Here is a 15,430-nt window from a genome sequence, read left to right as displayed (position 1 = left end):
AGCACTGGTCTAGACTGTTTACAATTGTATAGACCGCTCAACCTTGAGAACTACTAGGACTCTATACAGACTTCAATGTCTCGATGTAAACAAGAATATCCCATTTACTTATAGCAAACATAGAGCTTAACCATAGAATGGTGAGGAATTTAATTACTAAGTATATTAGAAAGCTGTCTAACTTTTCATTATATATTGATTAAGCTTTGTTAACCAAATATAAAAAAAAACTTTAAGAATAAATTGTTCACTAAACTGTCAATATATCAGTAAAGATTGTTAATTTAGGACATACAATTATTAAAACACTGAGATTTATGGTAGGTGATTATTATTTTTGTCTTTTTTTTAAGGGGACAAAGTAATTCCACTATGTATTCCTCAGTGTGGAAAGTGCAGTTCTTGTCTTAGTCCGAACACGAACTGCTGTCTTAAAACACAGTGAGTATTTCTTCGTAATTGAATGGCCTTCAAATCTGCTGCTGCTTTTGTGGGCAGTCATTTTTATTGGGTGTTTGTAGATCATGTGGAGGGTTTGCACAGATTATATAACATTTTTTTTTTTAATATAAGTGTGTAGTAGACCGGTCACTGGTCCCCTGCTTCTCTATCTGAGGACACCAAAGGTTAGTGTTAAGGCCGTACAGCTCAACTATATGTAGTTAAATCATAGGCTTAGCTGGGGGGGGCTAGTGGGACAGTTGCCCTGGGTGCAGAATGAGCCCCCTCCACATTTAAAAAAAATGATTGTCCATTATCTATTGGATTACTAGCCTGTATACTTACCCTCTTCGCACCTGGTGCTGCTGCATTGGGTCCGGTTAGTGGACAAGGGTCAGGGGTGAGTTGGGTAAGTATAAATTCTGGTCTGGGGTCTGAATGTGATTTTTTTTTTTTGTCTGAATAAAGTTGATGGGTCTGGGGTTTGAATATATTTAGAGGATCTGATCTGGTTTCAGATATTAATATCGGGAGTCTAAATTTTGAAGTCTGAATATATTTAAGGGTTTGGTCTGGGGTCTGAAATTAAAATAGCCCGCTCCATAAGCGAATGCGCTGTTCCTGGCTGTTTAACCACTTAATGCTCCGGTCAACCGCAGCATCTGATGCAATTAAAAAGAAGGGGACAGCCCCCCTCGACAGCTCTTCACCCCTCCCGCGACGCGATCTTGGGGTGCCGATGGTTGTCATAGCAGCCTGGGGGCCTAATGAAGGCAGGGCTTAACAGAAGCCTGTATAACAGATAATATACTGCAATATATTAGTATTGAAGTGTATTGCACCAGCGACGTGAGGTTCAAGTCCCCTAGGGGGACTAATAAAAAGTGTAAAAAAAAAGTTGTATAAAGTTTTCAATAGTGGTAACAAAATTGGTATCACCGTGTCCATAACAGTGGGAACTATTGCAATATAATGTTTTTTTAACCCGCTTGGTGAACACTGTAAAAACCTAAATTAAAAACACCCAAATTGCTTTTTTTTTATCACTTTTTTAGCTCCCTCAAAAAAATGGAAGACGTGATCAAAAAGTTGCATGTAAAATAGTACCAATAAAAACTACAGCTCACTCTACAGAAAATAAGCCCTCACACCGCTCAATCGATGGAAAAATAAAAAAGTTATGGCTTTAAGAATGTGACGACAAAAAACAATTTTTTATTTTTTAACAAATAGTTTTTTATTTATAAAAGTGGTAAAACCTAAAAAAAAATAGACATTTTGTATCGCCGTAATTGTATCAACCCATAGAATAAAGTGAACATGTAGTTTTTACCATACAATGAATGCCATAAAAACTAAACTTCCCCAAAAAATGGCGCAATCACTGTTTTTTGCCCATTTGACCCCACAAAGAATTTTTTTTCAGTTTTCCAGTACATTATATGGTACAATAAATGGTAAAATGAAAAACTACAACTTGTCCCGCAAAAAAACAAGCCCTCATATGTCGATGAAAAAATAAAAAAGTTATGGCTTTCGGAAGGTGGGGAGGAAAAAACGAAAATAAAAAAACTTAATTGGCTGTGGCAGGAAAGGGTTAAGGTCATGTAGGGATCTAAATCAATTTTGGGGCCTGGCTTGGAGACACACACACACACACACACACACACACACACTTCCAGATCCAAAATTAAGGTGCTCCATTCACCAGGTTGACCTGCAAACCCGGACTTGCAAATTTCAGCACAAGAAGAGCGGCTTTCCAACTGGCTTCGTAAAAAAAAAAAAATATATATATATATTTATTCACCCATAGTGAGAAGGCGACGTTAGAGTCATTTACAAGCAAATTGAACAAGTGATGCCTGTATACACACACAAATCTATCACATACAAAAGCTGTAAAGAATCTGGCAGACACATCTTCTGTGTCGACGCCCGTGGTTACTCACTCTGCACCTGCTACTAAGTCTTGTCGAGTGACCCCTTCTTCCACCAATCAGCCCGGGAGGTTGAGGAGTGGGAGAGCCTATCACAGCCTGGCCAGACGGAGCTAGCTCCTGCCCTCTGTCTATTTATACCTTCACTTCCTGCTCCTCCTTTGCCTGTGATTTCTTTCAGTCTGTTTCCTGGCTACGCTGCTGCTGCTTACTACTTGTCTTCTGCTTCATATTGACCCTGGCTTGACTGACTATTCTCCTGCTCTGAGTTTTGTACCTCCTCCACTCCTGGTTTGACTCGGCTCGTTCACTATTCTTGTTGCTCACGGGGTTGCCGTGGGCAACAGCCCATTTCCCTTAGCTTCTGTGTACCCTTGTCTGTTTGTCTGTCGTGCACTTAGTGAGCGTAGGGACCGTCGCCCAGTTGTACGCCGTCGCTTAGGATGGGCCGTTGCAAGTAGGCAGGAACTGAGTGGCGGGTAGATTAGGGCTCACCTGTCTGTCTCCCTACCCCGCCATTACAAAAGCATAATTCAATTACATACTTAAAGATACAATCATATATTTGATGCAAAGTGCATAATATAACCCAATCACAGTATGTATAATCCATCACGATATATATAAACTACGATCGAATAAAATATATTCACATCAGTGTACAATCTTTAAATATTCATAATTGCGTTCCAATAATTACATATGTGTCAAATATTGTAAAGTAGCAGATTCAGCATACAGGAAATAAGAGATTGGCACCCACCAAGGAGATCTAACTATCTACATGTTCGTGTGTATATGTTTATTGCTAGCGCTATTATGTCTGCGTCCCAGTCTCTCCCTGATAGGTCACATTTTGCTGATAACTAATGAACGTCTATCTAGCGCAATTGCGCACATCTCACTATAACCCGAAAACACCATCTTGCTAACTGGCAGACAGGGTAAAGGGCTTACCAAAGGACCTAATAGAACCTCCTCAAAGTAGGGAGTATGGTATATTCGTTCCCAGGCAACGTCTGTAAATAACAAACATCAAGGTCCTTATAGCAATATATCTCGCTTGGTAGGTTCTAAATGGTGTACACAACACCAGATATTAATGACAGACCAATGTCTTTATAGTATCTATCCTCCTCACGTCCCATTCCTTACCGTTCTGATAACCCGCGTACTGCAGCAGGCCACAATAGTGCATACTCTGTCCAAGGCTAATGTCAGACTCCTGTCCCCCAGTATATAACTGGATGGCATGGGTCTAGTCTCAGCCGTACTGGGACAGACATATAGAAGAGGCTGGACGCAGCCTGCAGGGCTTAGGAGGAAAGCCTCCATGACAGCACTAGGAGGGAAAGGGTTAAGGGTTGAGGGAAAGTTGAAGGGAGGGGGAGGAGGGACAAGGAGGAGTTGGTGACGTTGCTGAGCTTCCCGCTGTTTTCGGCATTGGGCCGGAAGCAGCGGGAGGAGTAACACGCACAGAGACAAGCTCCCCTGTTTCCCTGCTCTGTGCTATGTCTGAGGCTGCATTACTTGAGCGGCTGCGCGCCGCTGCTGTGCACCACGGTCCCGGTTGGCTTGAGGAGACCGTGGCTGCAATTACAAGGATCCCGGAGGCCGTATCGCCACGTCAGGCCCTGCTTACGAGGTCTGTTGCTGTGGGGGACAGGCTCCCCTCCCCCGGCCTCCTTCCTAGCATTACTATGGCGGCGGGGGGGGGGAGTCGGCAACAACCGCTCCTGCTGGGAGCAGGCAGAGAGCGTTGCCGGGGGTGATGGCGACTCAGGCCGGGTCTACCCGTCCCTCCCGGCGGTCCCGACCTCCAGAGCGCCTCAGCCCTGAGGCGGTCCCGCGGACACGGCGTCGCAGGGGGAGCCCGAACACGGACGCTGCAGGCCAGGCAGCTGGGAGGGCCGCCTCTTCCCAGGCCCTGCGTCCTGGCAGGAATCCCCAGCCGCGAGGGGGCCGGCGGTAAGCAGGGAGTCGCAGGCCGGGCTCCCTGTCACCCCTCCCCCATCGGATGGAAGATTTGGAGGACATGGTACGGCCGCCCCGCCTGGTGATGTTCCGGCCAGGGGGCAGGCTTCTTCAGGATCATCGAGACGGACGCCTAGATCTGCAGCGACGTCGAGGCAACAGGTCCGGTCGGAAGTCTGGGTCCCAGCGGTCGGGCAGCAGGTTGCCGGCCCATCGGTCAGCGCGTCCTCATCCCCGTTCCGAAGATGTCGGTGGGATGGCCAGTCGTCGTCGAGAGAAGAGCTGGAGGAAGGTGAACTGGACGTGTATCGTCGAGGTCAGGATGGTCCGGCTGACGGGAACACAGCGCCTGTGCAGCCCGGTGAGTGTATAACTCCATCATTATCGTATCCAGCGATTTTTATGTCGGGTGTCGGCGGGGGGGCTGCTAGCGTCGCATCGGTGGCCGGTAGTGGCGCGGGCGGGCGCGACGGCGCGGGTCTGGCGGACTTAGTGGGTTGCTTGCGGGAGCTGGTCGGGCGCCTTGATAGGGCGGCGGCGCCGGTAGTCACGGAAGTGTCCCCGGCGGTAGTTTGGGAAGGCCCCAGAGACGTGGGATCGTTACAGGCGCGGCCCGTGATGGCGGTTAGAGAGGCGGTCGCGGTGTCGGTACAGACCGAGGCGCAAAAAGATGGCGATCGGGTGCGTATTGATGATCAGGCTCGTGGGGAGGTGTATGTTTGTTTCGAAGGTCCGTTGGGGGCGCATTTAAAGCAGGAGGTGCGTGAGCGGATCTGGAAGAACGAATATGTTGAGATTTTTTCTCTCTTGCCGCTTGCTAAATTCAATTTGGATAAGAGCAAGCGGGACGAGAGTAAGAAGGACGAGGAGGAACGTCGGCGGTATACGCTTATCCCGCAGACGTTCGTTAATTGGTCGCAGGCGTTCGCCATATTAGCCAGTGTGATAGGAGAAAAGGCGCCGGAAAATTGTTCAGCGTTGTTTTGTTATTTTGATGCCATTGGGGAGGCTCACAGGGCGTATGGGGGTCAGGCGTGGCTGCGATACGATGAGCAATTCCGTCACCGAAAAGCGGTTCGGCCGGCGATTCGGTGGGACCAGAAGGATATTGCTCTCTGGTTACGGGTTACGGCTCCGGTTAGGCAGTCCTTTCCCGGGAGCGCCGGCCAAGGAGGCCAGTCCAGTCAGGCGGGACAAGGCGGCGGGGGAAAGGCGGGATTTTGCTGGCAATTTAAGGAAGGCCAGTGTAAGTTCGGGGCCACGTGCAAGTTCAAGCACGTGTGTTCCGAGTGTAATGGTGCATCACACGGGGCGGCAAAATGTATGCGGAAAAAGAGGTCAGGGAACCAGTCCTCCTCGGCTGGTCAAGGGGGTGTCACCGGTGAGGGTGGAAAAGATCATCAGCAATGTGGTACTGCAATGGGGAGTCCTGCTGCTCCCACCTATGCAAATTTATTTCTTGGCTGGTGGGAGGAGACAATTGTCTTTGGGGACAAATTGGCCAAATGGACTTCATCCGTTGGATTATGGATTAGATATATTGATGACGTGCTGATTCTCTGGAACTCCACAGCGGATGAGTTCCATAGTTTTGTAGCAGCCCTCAACAAAAATGATGTAGGGCTAAAATTCACATGCGAGATCAGTGAAAAAGAATTGTCTTTTCTGGATTTGAAAATTATAAAAACAGAAGAAGGTACAATTCGTACCAAGGTATATCGGAAAGAAACAGCAACCAATAGTTTCTTGCAATGGAATAGTTGTCATCCTTATCCCCTCAAACGTGGCATTCCAAAAGGCCAATTTATGAGAGTACGCAGGAATTGTAGCTCTATGGGTGATTTTGAGTGCCAGGCCCAGGAACTCAAAACAAGATTGAAGGATAGAGGTTTCCCCAAGAGTGTCATCAGGAAGGCCTATGAGGGAGCAAGGGATGCAGACAGACAATGTCTCCTGGTTCCTAAAAAACGAAAAGAAGAACAAGTTACGAGACTCATAGGCACCTATGATTCCAAACAAAATGATATTATGCAGATCCTGAAAAGGTATTGGCGTATTCTCAGTTCTGATACAGATTTGGTAGATCAGATCACACAGTGGCCTTCTGTCACGTATCGGAGAGGGAAAAATATTAGGGACAGAGTCATGCACAGTTGTTTTGACCCCATTACACCCAGGGGTACGTGGCTGGATAGACAAATACCAGGCACTTTTAGATGTGGTAGCTGCAAAGCTTGTGATTTCATTTTCAAAGGGAATAGTTTCACCAGTGTTGCAACACAGAAAAAATACAACATTCGGGATTTTGTCAATTGCAAGACAGCGGGAGTGGTTTACCTAATTACATGCCCATGCCCCCTGAATTATGTGGGCAAAACATCACGACAATTTCGACGCCGGATTAGGGAGCATGTTGGAGATATTATCCATGTTAGGGACACCCCAATATCTAAGCATGTGCATGCTAAACATCAAGGCCAGGCAGCATGTTTAAAGTTTCAAGCAATTGAACTCATTAGACCCCCTAAAAGAGGAGGTGACTGGGATAACCTTATTTTACGTAAAGAAGCCCAATGGATCCATAGACTGGCATGTATACAACCAGCGGGTTTAAACGAGCAGACTAATTATACATGTTTTATTTAATATGCAAAACCTTCCCCCTTTAGGTGGCCAACCCTTACTTTGGGTTGTCTATTTGCATAATGTACCATTTTTGAGATGGCCATATTGGCCAGCCGACATATAAAGAGATCAATTGTCAGTTTTTCTTAATGTGAGGGACTCAGTAATCTTGTCCACCTTATATGTGTTCATTTACTTTAGAGTTGCTTTATGAGGTAGTCCGCTTGCGGTGGGTAACTGTCCCGCAAGACATACTCAATAAAATATATTATCGTTTTGCGCTTACCTTCCTCGTGCATGGCAGTCCGAGCGACACGTCCTTGGCTTCTACTGCGCCTGCGCGTTCGGCATGATGCGGTCGATGATGACCCCGGGCTGTCAGCTGACGGCGGGGGGTCACATGGGCAGGTGTCACGAATCAAGGGTGTGGTGATTGGTCAGTTCATGTTCGCCGCCTAATACGAGGGGTGGAGTTTAGGTGTTTATAGTAACCCAGCGCCTGTAATGGAGTATGCCGTTGACATCGATACGTGCATCTTCCCGTGACGCACAGCAGAATATCTGCTGTTGAATACTATTATCGCTGGTGATGAGGCCAGAGTTACCAAGATACGGACCCCTGAGGATGAGTATCTGAAACGCGTAGGGTCGTTTATTGTATATGGAATGTTTGCATAGGGGACAGTAACATTGTGTTACACCCAGCGCTAGGAGATCCGATTTTTACTTGGGGATTGTACTATTGTTGTGCCCAGGATATATGCTGGTTCCAGACAAATACTGTTATAAACACTGAGATATATTTATCATAACGACTCAGTGTTTTTTGTTTAATACATTTTTTAATTCACGGTGAGGCTATTTCACAGTGGTGTATTACCCCTGTTTTTAAACGAGTTACTAATAAAAGGTATATTTTACTCAGTTGTCACTTCAGTGAACCATATAATAACTTTTTCATATTGTGGGAGCACAATTAGATTTATATCAAATTATACAGTGAATTTATATTTAGTCCATACAGTTAATTATTTCATTATATCTGGGTATGGCAGCCTTTGCACTCTCTGATTTAAACACAGAAGGGTGGATGAGTGAGGCAAAAAGTGTCTTTTCTGAATGTGAACTGGTGTATACAGTACAGGGTGCATCTCTTAAATCTACCTTTAAAAACCTTAATAGATTGCATAAGGATTACACTAGAAGCTGGTGGGAGATTCAGAGTCTGGAAAACTATTTAAAAAACAATATAGTTCCCAGAGGCCTTAGGGTCCCCATTGTTCCAGCATCAAGATTAAAAACCGCTAATATAAAAGAAAGGTGGGAACAGGAGATCACAGGGAGTTCACTTAGGCTTATGCAGATTTTAGTAGAGGAAGAGAGAGTCCAGTTTGACTTTATTAGTGCTGAGCTTAAAAAAGAGATCGAGGCGGCTAAGTCTTTGGTAGATACCCCTGGTTTTGATAAAAAAGATAAAATCCTTCAACAAACTTTAGAAAGGTTTACTAATCATTTAAAGGAACGTAAACACTTCCAATTCCAGAGAGACCTACAGGAATTTAGGGAGAAAAAAGCTTACGATTTTGTTAACACACAACAACAGCAATATCAACAGACCAATAGGGGGCCGAGGGAATCTGACCCTTCCACATCAGAGAGTGAAACAACAGACTCTGAAAGAGTGGGCCCTTTCTTTGGTGGTAGTGGTGGGAAACAAAAATTCAGGGGAGGACTTAGAGGTAGAAATAGAGGTCGTGCTAGAGCCTCTTCTAACAGTGGCAATAATTTTTTAGCCAACAATCCCCCCATTTCCCGCTATATGCTGAGGGGACAAAAGGATTAGTGAAGGGAAATAACATGGATAGGCTACAAATCGTTAACCTATCTGAACATATTTTGAGTGCATCAGAGAGTACACTATTAGAAAAGGGACTTTCCTTTGTCCCCACAGTTAAATTTGACTCATTTTCTTGGATAAAGGATCTTAATTTATTTGCTCGCAAACTTAAATGGATCAAATTCTTTAAACACCATAATAGGAAAAAATGCATGGAACTAGGGTTGGAAGAGTCTGATATGGAAGGCCTTGTGGCCTTGGAGGGGCTATTAGAGGAATCTGGTAGAGCCCCAGGTTTAGGTCCTTTTACCAATCTTAAAATGAAGAGTAGGAAGCTGCCACCTATAGGAGACTTTACCAATGTGGATTTATTTGTGGAGATGGTAGGAGAGGAGATCAATAATCTTAGTCAGGACAGTAGGGGCATAGATAACAACTTGTCTTGGTCCGAACGATTAGCTCTGACCACGTTAGAGAAAAAACAAAATATTGTTCTAAAGGCATCTGATAAAGGTGGGAACATCGTGGTCATGAGTAGGGATGATTATAAAAAAATGTGCGAGGACATTTTACTTAACCCTGACTGTTACACCATTTTAAAGGACAACCCAACAGCACTATTCAAGAAAGAGTTGCTGGGCATTCTGAGTGATGCAAAGAGCAGATCTTTGATTAGTGCGAGTGAGTTTGGGTTCATGTACCCACAATTTCCCATCATGGCGTGTTTTTATAGCCTGCCCAAAATCCACAAAGGGTATCCCCCCTTACGTGGCAGACCTATTGTTTCAGGCATTAATAATTTAACCCAAAATGTGAGTACATATGTTGATCAGGTGTTGCGCCCCTTTGTTTTGAGTCTCACATCATATGTACGTGACACTATGGATGTCTTGAAACAGATTGACGGTATTTCTTTGGAGAAAGACACACTCTTGGCTAGCCTGGATGTTGAGGCGTTGTATTCATCCATACCTCACAAATTGGGTTATAAAGCGATCGAGTACTATCTGGGATCAAGAGGCACTCAGTTTGCAGCCCATAACCAGTTTGTTTTGCAGTTACTACAGTTTGTTCTTGAAAAAAATATATTTATCTTTGAAGACAAGATCTTTCATCAGCAATGTGGTACTGCAATGGGGAGTCCTGCTGCTCCCACCTATGCAAATTTATTTCTTGGCTGGTGGGAGGTGACAATTGTCTTTGGGGACAAATTGGCCAAATGGACTTCATCCATTGGATTATGGATTAGAAATATTGATGACGTGCTGATTCTCTGGAACTCCACAGCGGATGAGTTCCATAGTTTTGTAGCAGCCCTCAACAAAAATGATGTAGGGCTAAAATTCACATGCGAGATCAGTGAAAAAGAATTGTCTTTTCTGGATTTGAAAATTATAAAAACAGAAGAAGGTACAATTCGTACCAAGGTATATCGGAAAGAAACAGCAACCAATAGTTTCTTGCAATGGAATAGTTGTCATCCTTATCCCCTCAAACGTGGCATTCCAAAAGGCCAATTTATGAGAGTACGCAGGAATTGTAGCTCTATGGGTGATTTTGAGTGCCAGGCCCAGGAACTCAAAACAAGATTGAAGGATAGAGGTTTCCCCAAGAGTGTCATCAGGAAGGCCTATGAGGGAGCAAGGGATGCAGACAGACAATGTCTCCTGGTTCCTAAAAAACGAAAAGAAGAACAAGTTACGAGACTCATAGGCACCTATGATTCCAAACAAAATGATATTATGCAGATCCTGAAAAGGTATTGGCGTATTCTCAGTTCTGATACAGATTTGGTAGATCAGATCACACAGTGGCCTTCTGTCACGTATCGGAGAGGGAAAAATATTAGGGACAGAGTCATGCACAGTTGTTTTGACCCCATTACACCCAGGGGTACGTGGCTGGATAGACAAATACCAGGCACTTTTAGATGTGGTAGCTGCAAAGCTTGTGATTTCATTTTCAAAGGGAATAGTTTCACCAGTGTTGCAACACAGAAAAAATACAACATTCGGGATTTTGTCAATTGCAAGACAGCGGGAGTGGTTTACCTAATTACATGCCCATGCCCCCTGAATTATGTGGGCAAAACATCACGACAATTTCGACGCCGGATTAGGGAGCATGTTGGAGATATTATCCATGTTAGGGACACCCCAATATCTAAGCATGTGCATGCTAAACATCAAGGCCAGGCAGCATGTTTAAAGTTTCAAGCAATTGAACTCATTAGACCCCCTAAAAGAGGAGGTGACTGGGATAACCTTATTTTACGTAAAGAAGCCCAATGGATCCATAGACTGGCATGTATACAACCAGCGGGTTTAAACGAGCAGACTAATTATACATGTTTTATTTAATATGCAAAACCTTCCCCCTTTAGGTGGCCAACCCTTACTTTGGGTTGTCTATTTGCATAATGTACCATTTTTGAGATGGCCATATTGGCCAGCCGACATATAAAGAGATCAATTGTCAGTTTTTCTTAATGTGAGGGACTCAGTAATCTTGTCCACCTTATATGTGTTCATTTACTTTAGAGTTGCTTTATGAGGTAGTCCGCTTGCGGTGGGTAACTGTCCCGCAAGACATACTCAATAAAATATATTATCGTTTTGCGCTTACCTTCCTCGTGCATGGCAGTCCGGGCGACACGTCCTTGGCTTCTACTGCGCCTGCGCGTTCGGCATGATGCGGTCGATGATGACCCCGGGCTGTCAGCTGACGGCGGGGGGTCACATGGGCAGGTGTCACGAATCAAGGGTGTGGTGATTGGTCAGTTCATGTTCGCCGCCTAATACGAGGGGTGGAGTTTAGGTGTTTATAGTAACCCAGCGCCTGTAATGGAGTATGCCGTTGACATCGATACGTGCATCTTCCCGTGACGCACAGCAGAATATCTGCTGTTGAATACTATTATCGCTGGTGATGAGGCCAGAGTTACCAAGATACGGACCCCTGAGGATGAGTATCTGAAACGCGTAGGGTCGTTTATTGTATATGGAATGTTTGCATAGGGGACAGTAACATTGTGTTACACCCAGCGCTAGGAGATCCGATTTTTACTTGGGGATTGTACTATTGTTGTGCCCAGGATATATGCTGGTTCCAGACAAATACTGTTATAAACACTGAGATATATTTATCATAACGACTCAGTGTTTTTTGTTTAATACATTTTTTAATTCACGGTGAGGCTATTTCACAGTGGTGTATTACCCCTGTTTTTAAACGAGTTACTAATAAAAGGTATATTTTACTCAGTTGTCACTTCAGTGAACCATATAATAACTTTTTCATATTGTGGGAGCACAATTAGATTTATATCAAATTATACAGTGAATTTATATTTAGTCCATACAGTTAATTATTTCATTATATCTGGGTATGGCAGCCTTTGCACTCTCTGATTTAAACACAGAAGGGTGGATGAGTGAGGCAAAAAGTGTCTTTTCTGAATGTGAACTGGTGTATACAGTACAGGGTGCATCTCTTAAATCTACCTTTAAAAACCTTAATAGATTGCATAAGGATTACACTAGAAGCTGGTGGGAGATTCAGAGTCTGGAAAACTATTTAAAAAACAATATAGTTCCCAGAGGCCTTAGGGTCCCCATTGTTCCAGCATCAAGATTAAAAACCGCTAATATAAAAGAAAGGTGGGAACAGGAGATCACAGGGAGTTCACTTAGGCTTATGCAGATTTTAGTAGAGGAAGAGAGAGTCCAGTTTGACTTTATTAGTGCTGAGCTTAAAAAAGAGATCGAGGCGGCTAAGTCTTTGGTAGATACCCCTGGTTTTGATAAAAAAGATAAAATCCTTCAACAAACTTTAGAAAGGTTTACTAATCATTTAAAGGAACGTAAACACTTCCAATTCCAGAGAGACCTACAGGAATTTAGGGAGAAAAAAGCTTACGATTTTGTTAACACACAACAACAGCAATATCAACAGACCAATAGGGGGCCGAGGGAATCTGACCCTTCCACATCAGAGAGTGAAACAACAGACTCTGAAAGAGTGGGCCCTTTCTTTGGTGGTAGTGGTGGGAAACAAAAATTCAGGGGAGGACTTAGAGGTAGAAATAGAGGTCGTGCTAGAGCCTCTTCTAACAGTGGCAATAATTTTTTAGCCAACAATCCCCCCATTTCCCGCTATATGCTGAGGGGACAAAAGGATTAGTGAAGGGAAATAACATGGATAGGCTACAAATCGTTAACCTATCTGAACATATTTTGAGTGCATCAGAGAGTACACTATTAGAAAAGGGACTTTCCTTTGTCCCCACAGTTAAATTTGACTCATTTTCTTGGATAAAGGATCTTAATTTATTTGCTCGCAAACTTAAATGGATCAAATTCTTTAAACACCATAATAGGAAAAAATGCATGGAACTAGGGTTGGAAGAGTCTGATATGGAAGGCCTTGTGGCCTTGGAGGGGCTATTAGAGGAATCTGGTAGAGCCCCAGGTTTAGGTCCTTTTACCAATCTTAAAATGAAGAGTAGGAAGCTGCCACCTATAGGAGACTTTACCAATGTGGATTTATTTGTGGAGATGGTAGGAGAGGAGATCAATAATCTTAGTCAGGACAGTAGGGGCATAGATAACAACTTGTCTTGGTCCGAACGATTAGCTCTGACCACGTTAGAGAAAAAACAAAATATTGTTCTAAAGGCATCTGATAAAGGTGGGAACATCGTGGTCATGAGTAGGGATGATTATAAAAAAATGTGCGAGGACATTTTACTTAACCCTGACTGTTACACCATTTTAAAGGACAACCCAACAGCACTATTCAAGAAAGAGTTGCTGGGCATTCTGAGTGATGCAAAGAGCAGATCTTTGATTAGTGCGAGTGAGTTTGGGTTCATGTACCCACAATTTCCCATCATGGCGTGTTTTTATAGCCTGCCCAAAATCCACAAAGGGTATCCCCCCTTACGTGGCAGACCTATTGTTTCAGGCATTAATAATTTAACCCAAAATGTGAGTACATATGTTGATCAGGTGTTGCGCCCCTTTGTTTTGAGTCTCACATCATATGTACGTGACACTATGGATGTCTTGAAACAGATTGACGGTATTTCTTTGGAGAAAGACACACTCTTGGCTAGCCTGGATGTTGAGGCGTTGTATTCATCCATACCTCACAAATTGGGTTATAAAGCGATCGAGTACTATCTGGGATCAAGAGGCACTCAGTTTGCAGCCCATAACCAGTTTGTTTTGCAGTTACTACAGTTTGTTCTTGAAAAAAATATATTTATCTTTGAAGACAAGATCTTTCATCAGCAATGTGGTACTGCAATGGGGAGTCCTGCTGCTCCCACCTATGCAAATTTATTTCTTGGCTGGTGGGAGGAGACAATTGTCTTTGGGGACAAATTGGCCAAATGGACTTCATCCGTTGGATTATGGATTAGATATATTGATGACGTGCTGATTCTCTGGAACTCCACAGCGGATGAGTTCCATAGTTTTGTAGCAGCCCTCAACAAAAATGATGTAGGGCTAAAATTCACATGCGAGATCAGTGAAAAAGAATTGTCTTTTCTGGATTTGAAAATTATAAAAACAGAAGAAGGTACAATTCGTACCAAGGTATATCGGAAAGAAACAGCAACCAATAGTTTCTTGCAATGGAATAGTTGTCATCCTTATCCCCTCAAACGTGGCATTCCAAAAGGCCAATTTATGAGAGTACGCAGGAATTGTAGCTCTATGGGTGATTTTGAGTGCCAGGCCCAGGAACTCAAAACAAGATTGAAGGATAGAGGTTTCCCCAAGAGTGTCATCAGGAAGGCCTATGAGGGAGCAAGGGATGCAGACAGACAATGTCTCCTGGTTCCTAAAAAACGAAAAGAAGAACAAGTTACGAGACTCATAGGCACCTATGATTCCAAACAAAATGATATTATGCAGATCCTGAAAAGGTATTGGCGTATTCTCAGTTCTGATACAGATTTGGTAGATCAGATCACACAGTGGCCTTCTGTCACGTATCGGAGAGGGAAAAATATTAGGGACAGAGTCATGCACAGTTGTTTTGACCCCATTACACCCAGGGGTACGTGGCTGGATAGACAAATACCAGGCACTTTTAGATGTGGTAGCTGCAAAGCTTGTGATTTCATTTTCAAAGGGAATAGTTTCACCAGTGTTGCAACACAGAAAAAATACAACATTCGGGATTTTGTCAATTGCAAGACAGCGGGAGTGGTTTACCTAATTACATGCCCATGCCCCCTGAATTATGTGGGCAAAACATCACGACAATTTCGACGCCGGATTAGGGAGCATGTTGGAGATATTATCCATGTTAGGGACACCCCAATATCTAAGCATGTGCATGCTAAACATCAAGGCCAGGCAGCATGTTTAAAGTTTCAAGCAATTGAACTCATTAGACCCCCTAAAAGAGGAGGTGACTGGGATAACCTTATTTTACGTAAAGAAGCCCAATGGATCCATAGACTGGCATGTATACAACCAGCGGGTTTAAACGAGCAGACTAATTATACATGTTTTATTTAATATGCAAAACCTTCCCCCTTTAGGTGGCCAACCCTTACTTTGGGTTGTCTATTTGCATAATGTACCATTTTTGAGAT

The 15,430-nt window shown here is 43.8% G+C and overlaps 1 protein-coding gene across 2 annotated transcripts in view; it reads left to right on the top strand.

The window, feature by feature from the left end:
- Positions 1-15,430, top strand: part of LOC142757608 (alcohol dehydrogenase 1-like) — a 78,013-nt gene that overhangs the window by 11,422 nt on the left and 51,161 nt on the right. For both annotated transcript variants that reach the window (XM_075860633.1, XM_075860632.1), the window contains exon 4: positions 354-441. In XM_075860633.1, coding sequence (XP_075716748.1) covers positions 354-441 — 88 coding nt within the window. The remainder of the gene's footprint in view (positions 1-353; positions 442-15,430) is intronic.

The sequence above is a fragment of the Rhinoderma darwinii genome, chromosome 1 (assembly GCF_050947455.1).
Source record: "Rhinoderma darwinii isolate aRhiDar2 chromosome 1, aRhiDar2.hap1, whole genome shotgun sequence".
NCBI lineage: Eukaryota > Metazoa > Chordata > Amphibia > Anura > Rhinodermatidae > Rhinoderma > Rhinoderma darwinii.
Note: the sequence above shows the minus strand (reverse complement) of the source record. Positions and strands in the feature narration are given on the sequence as shown.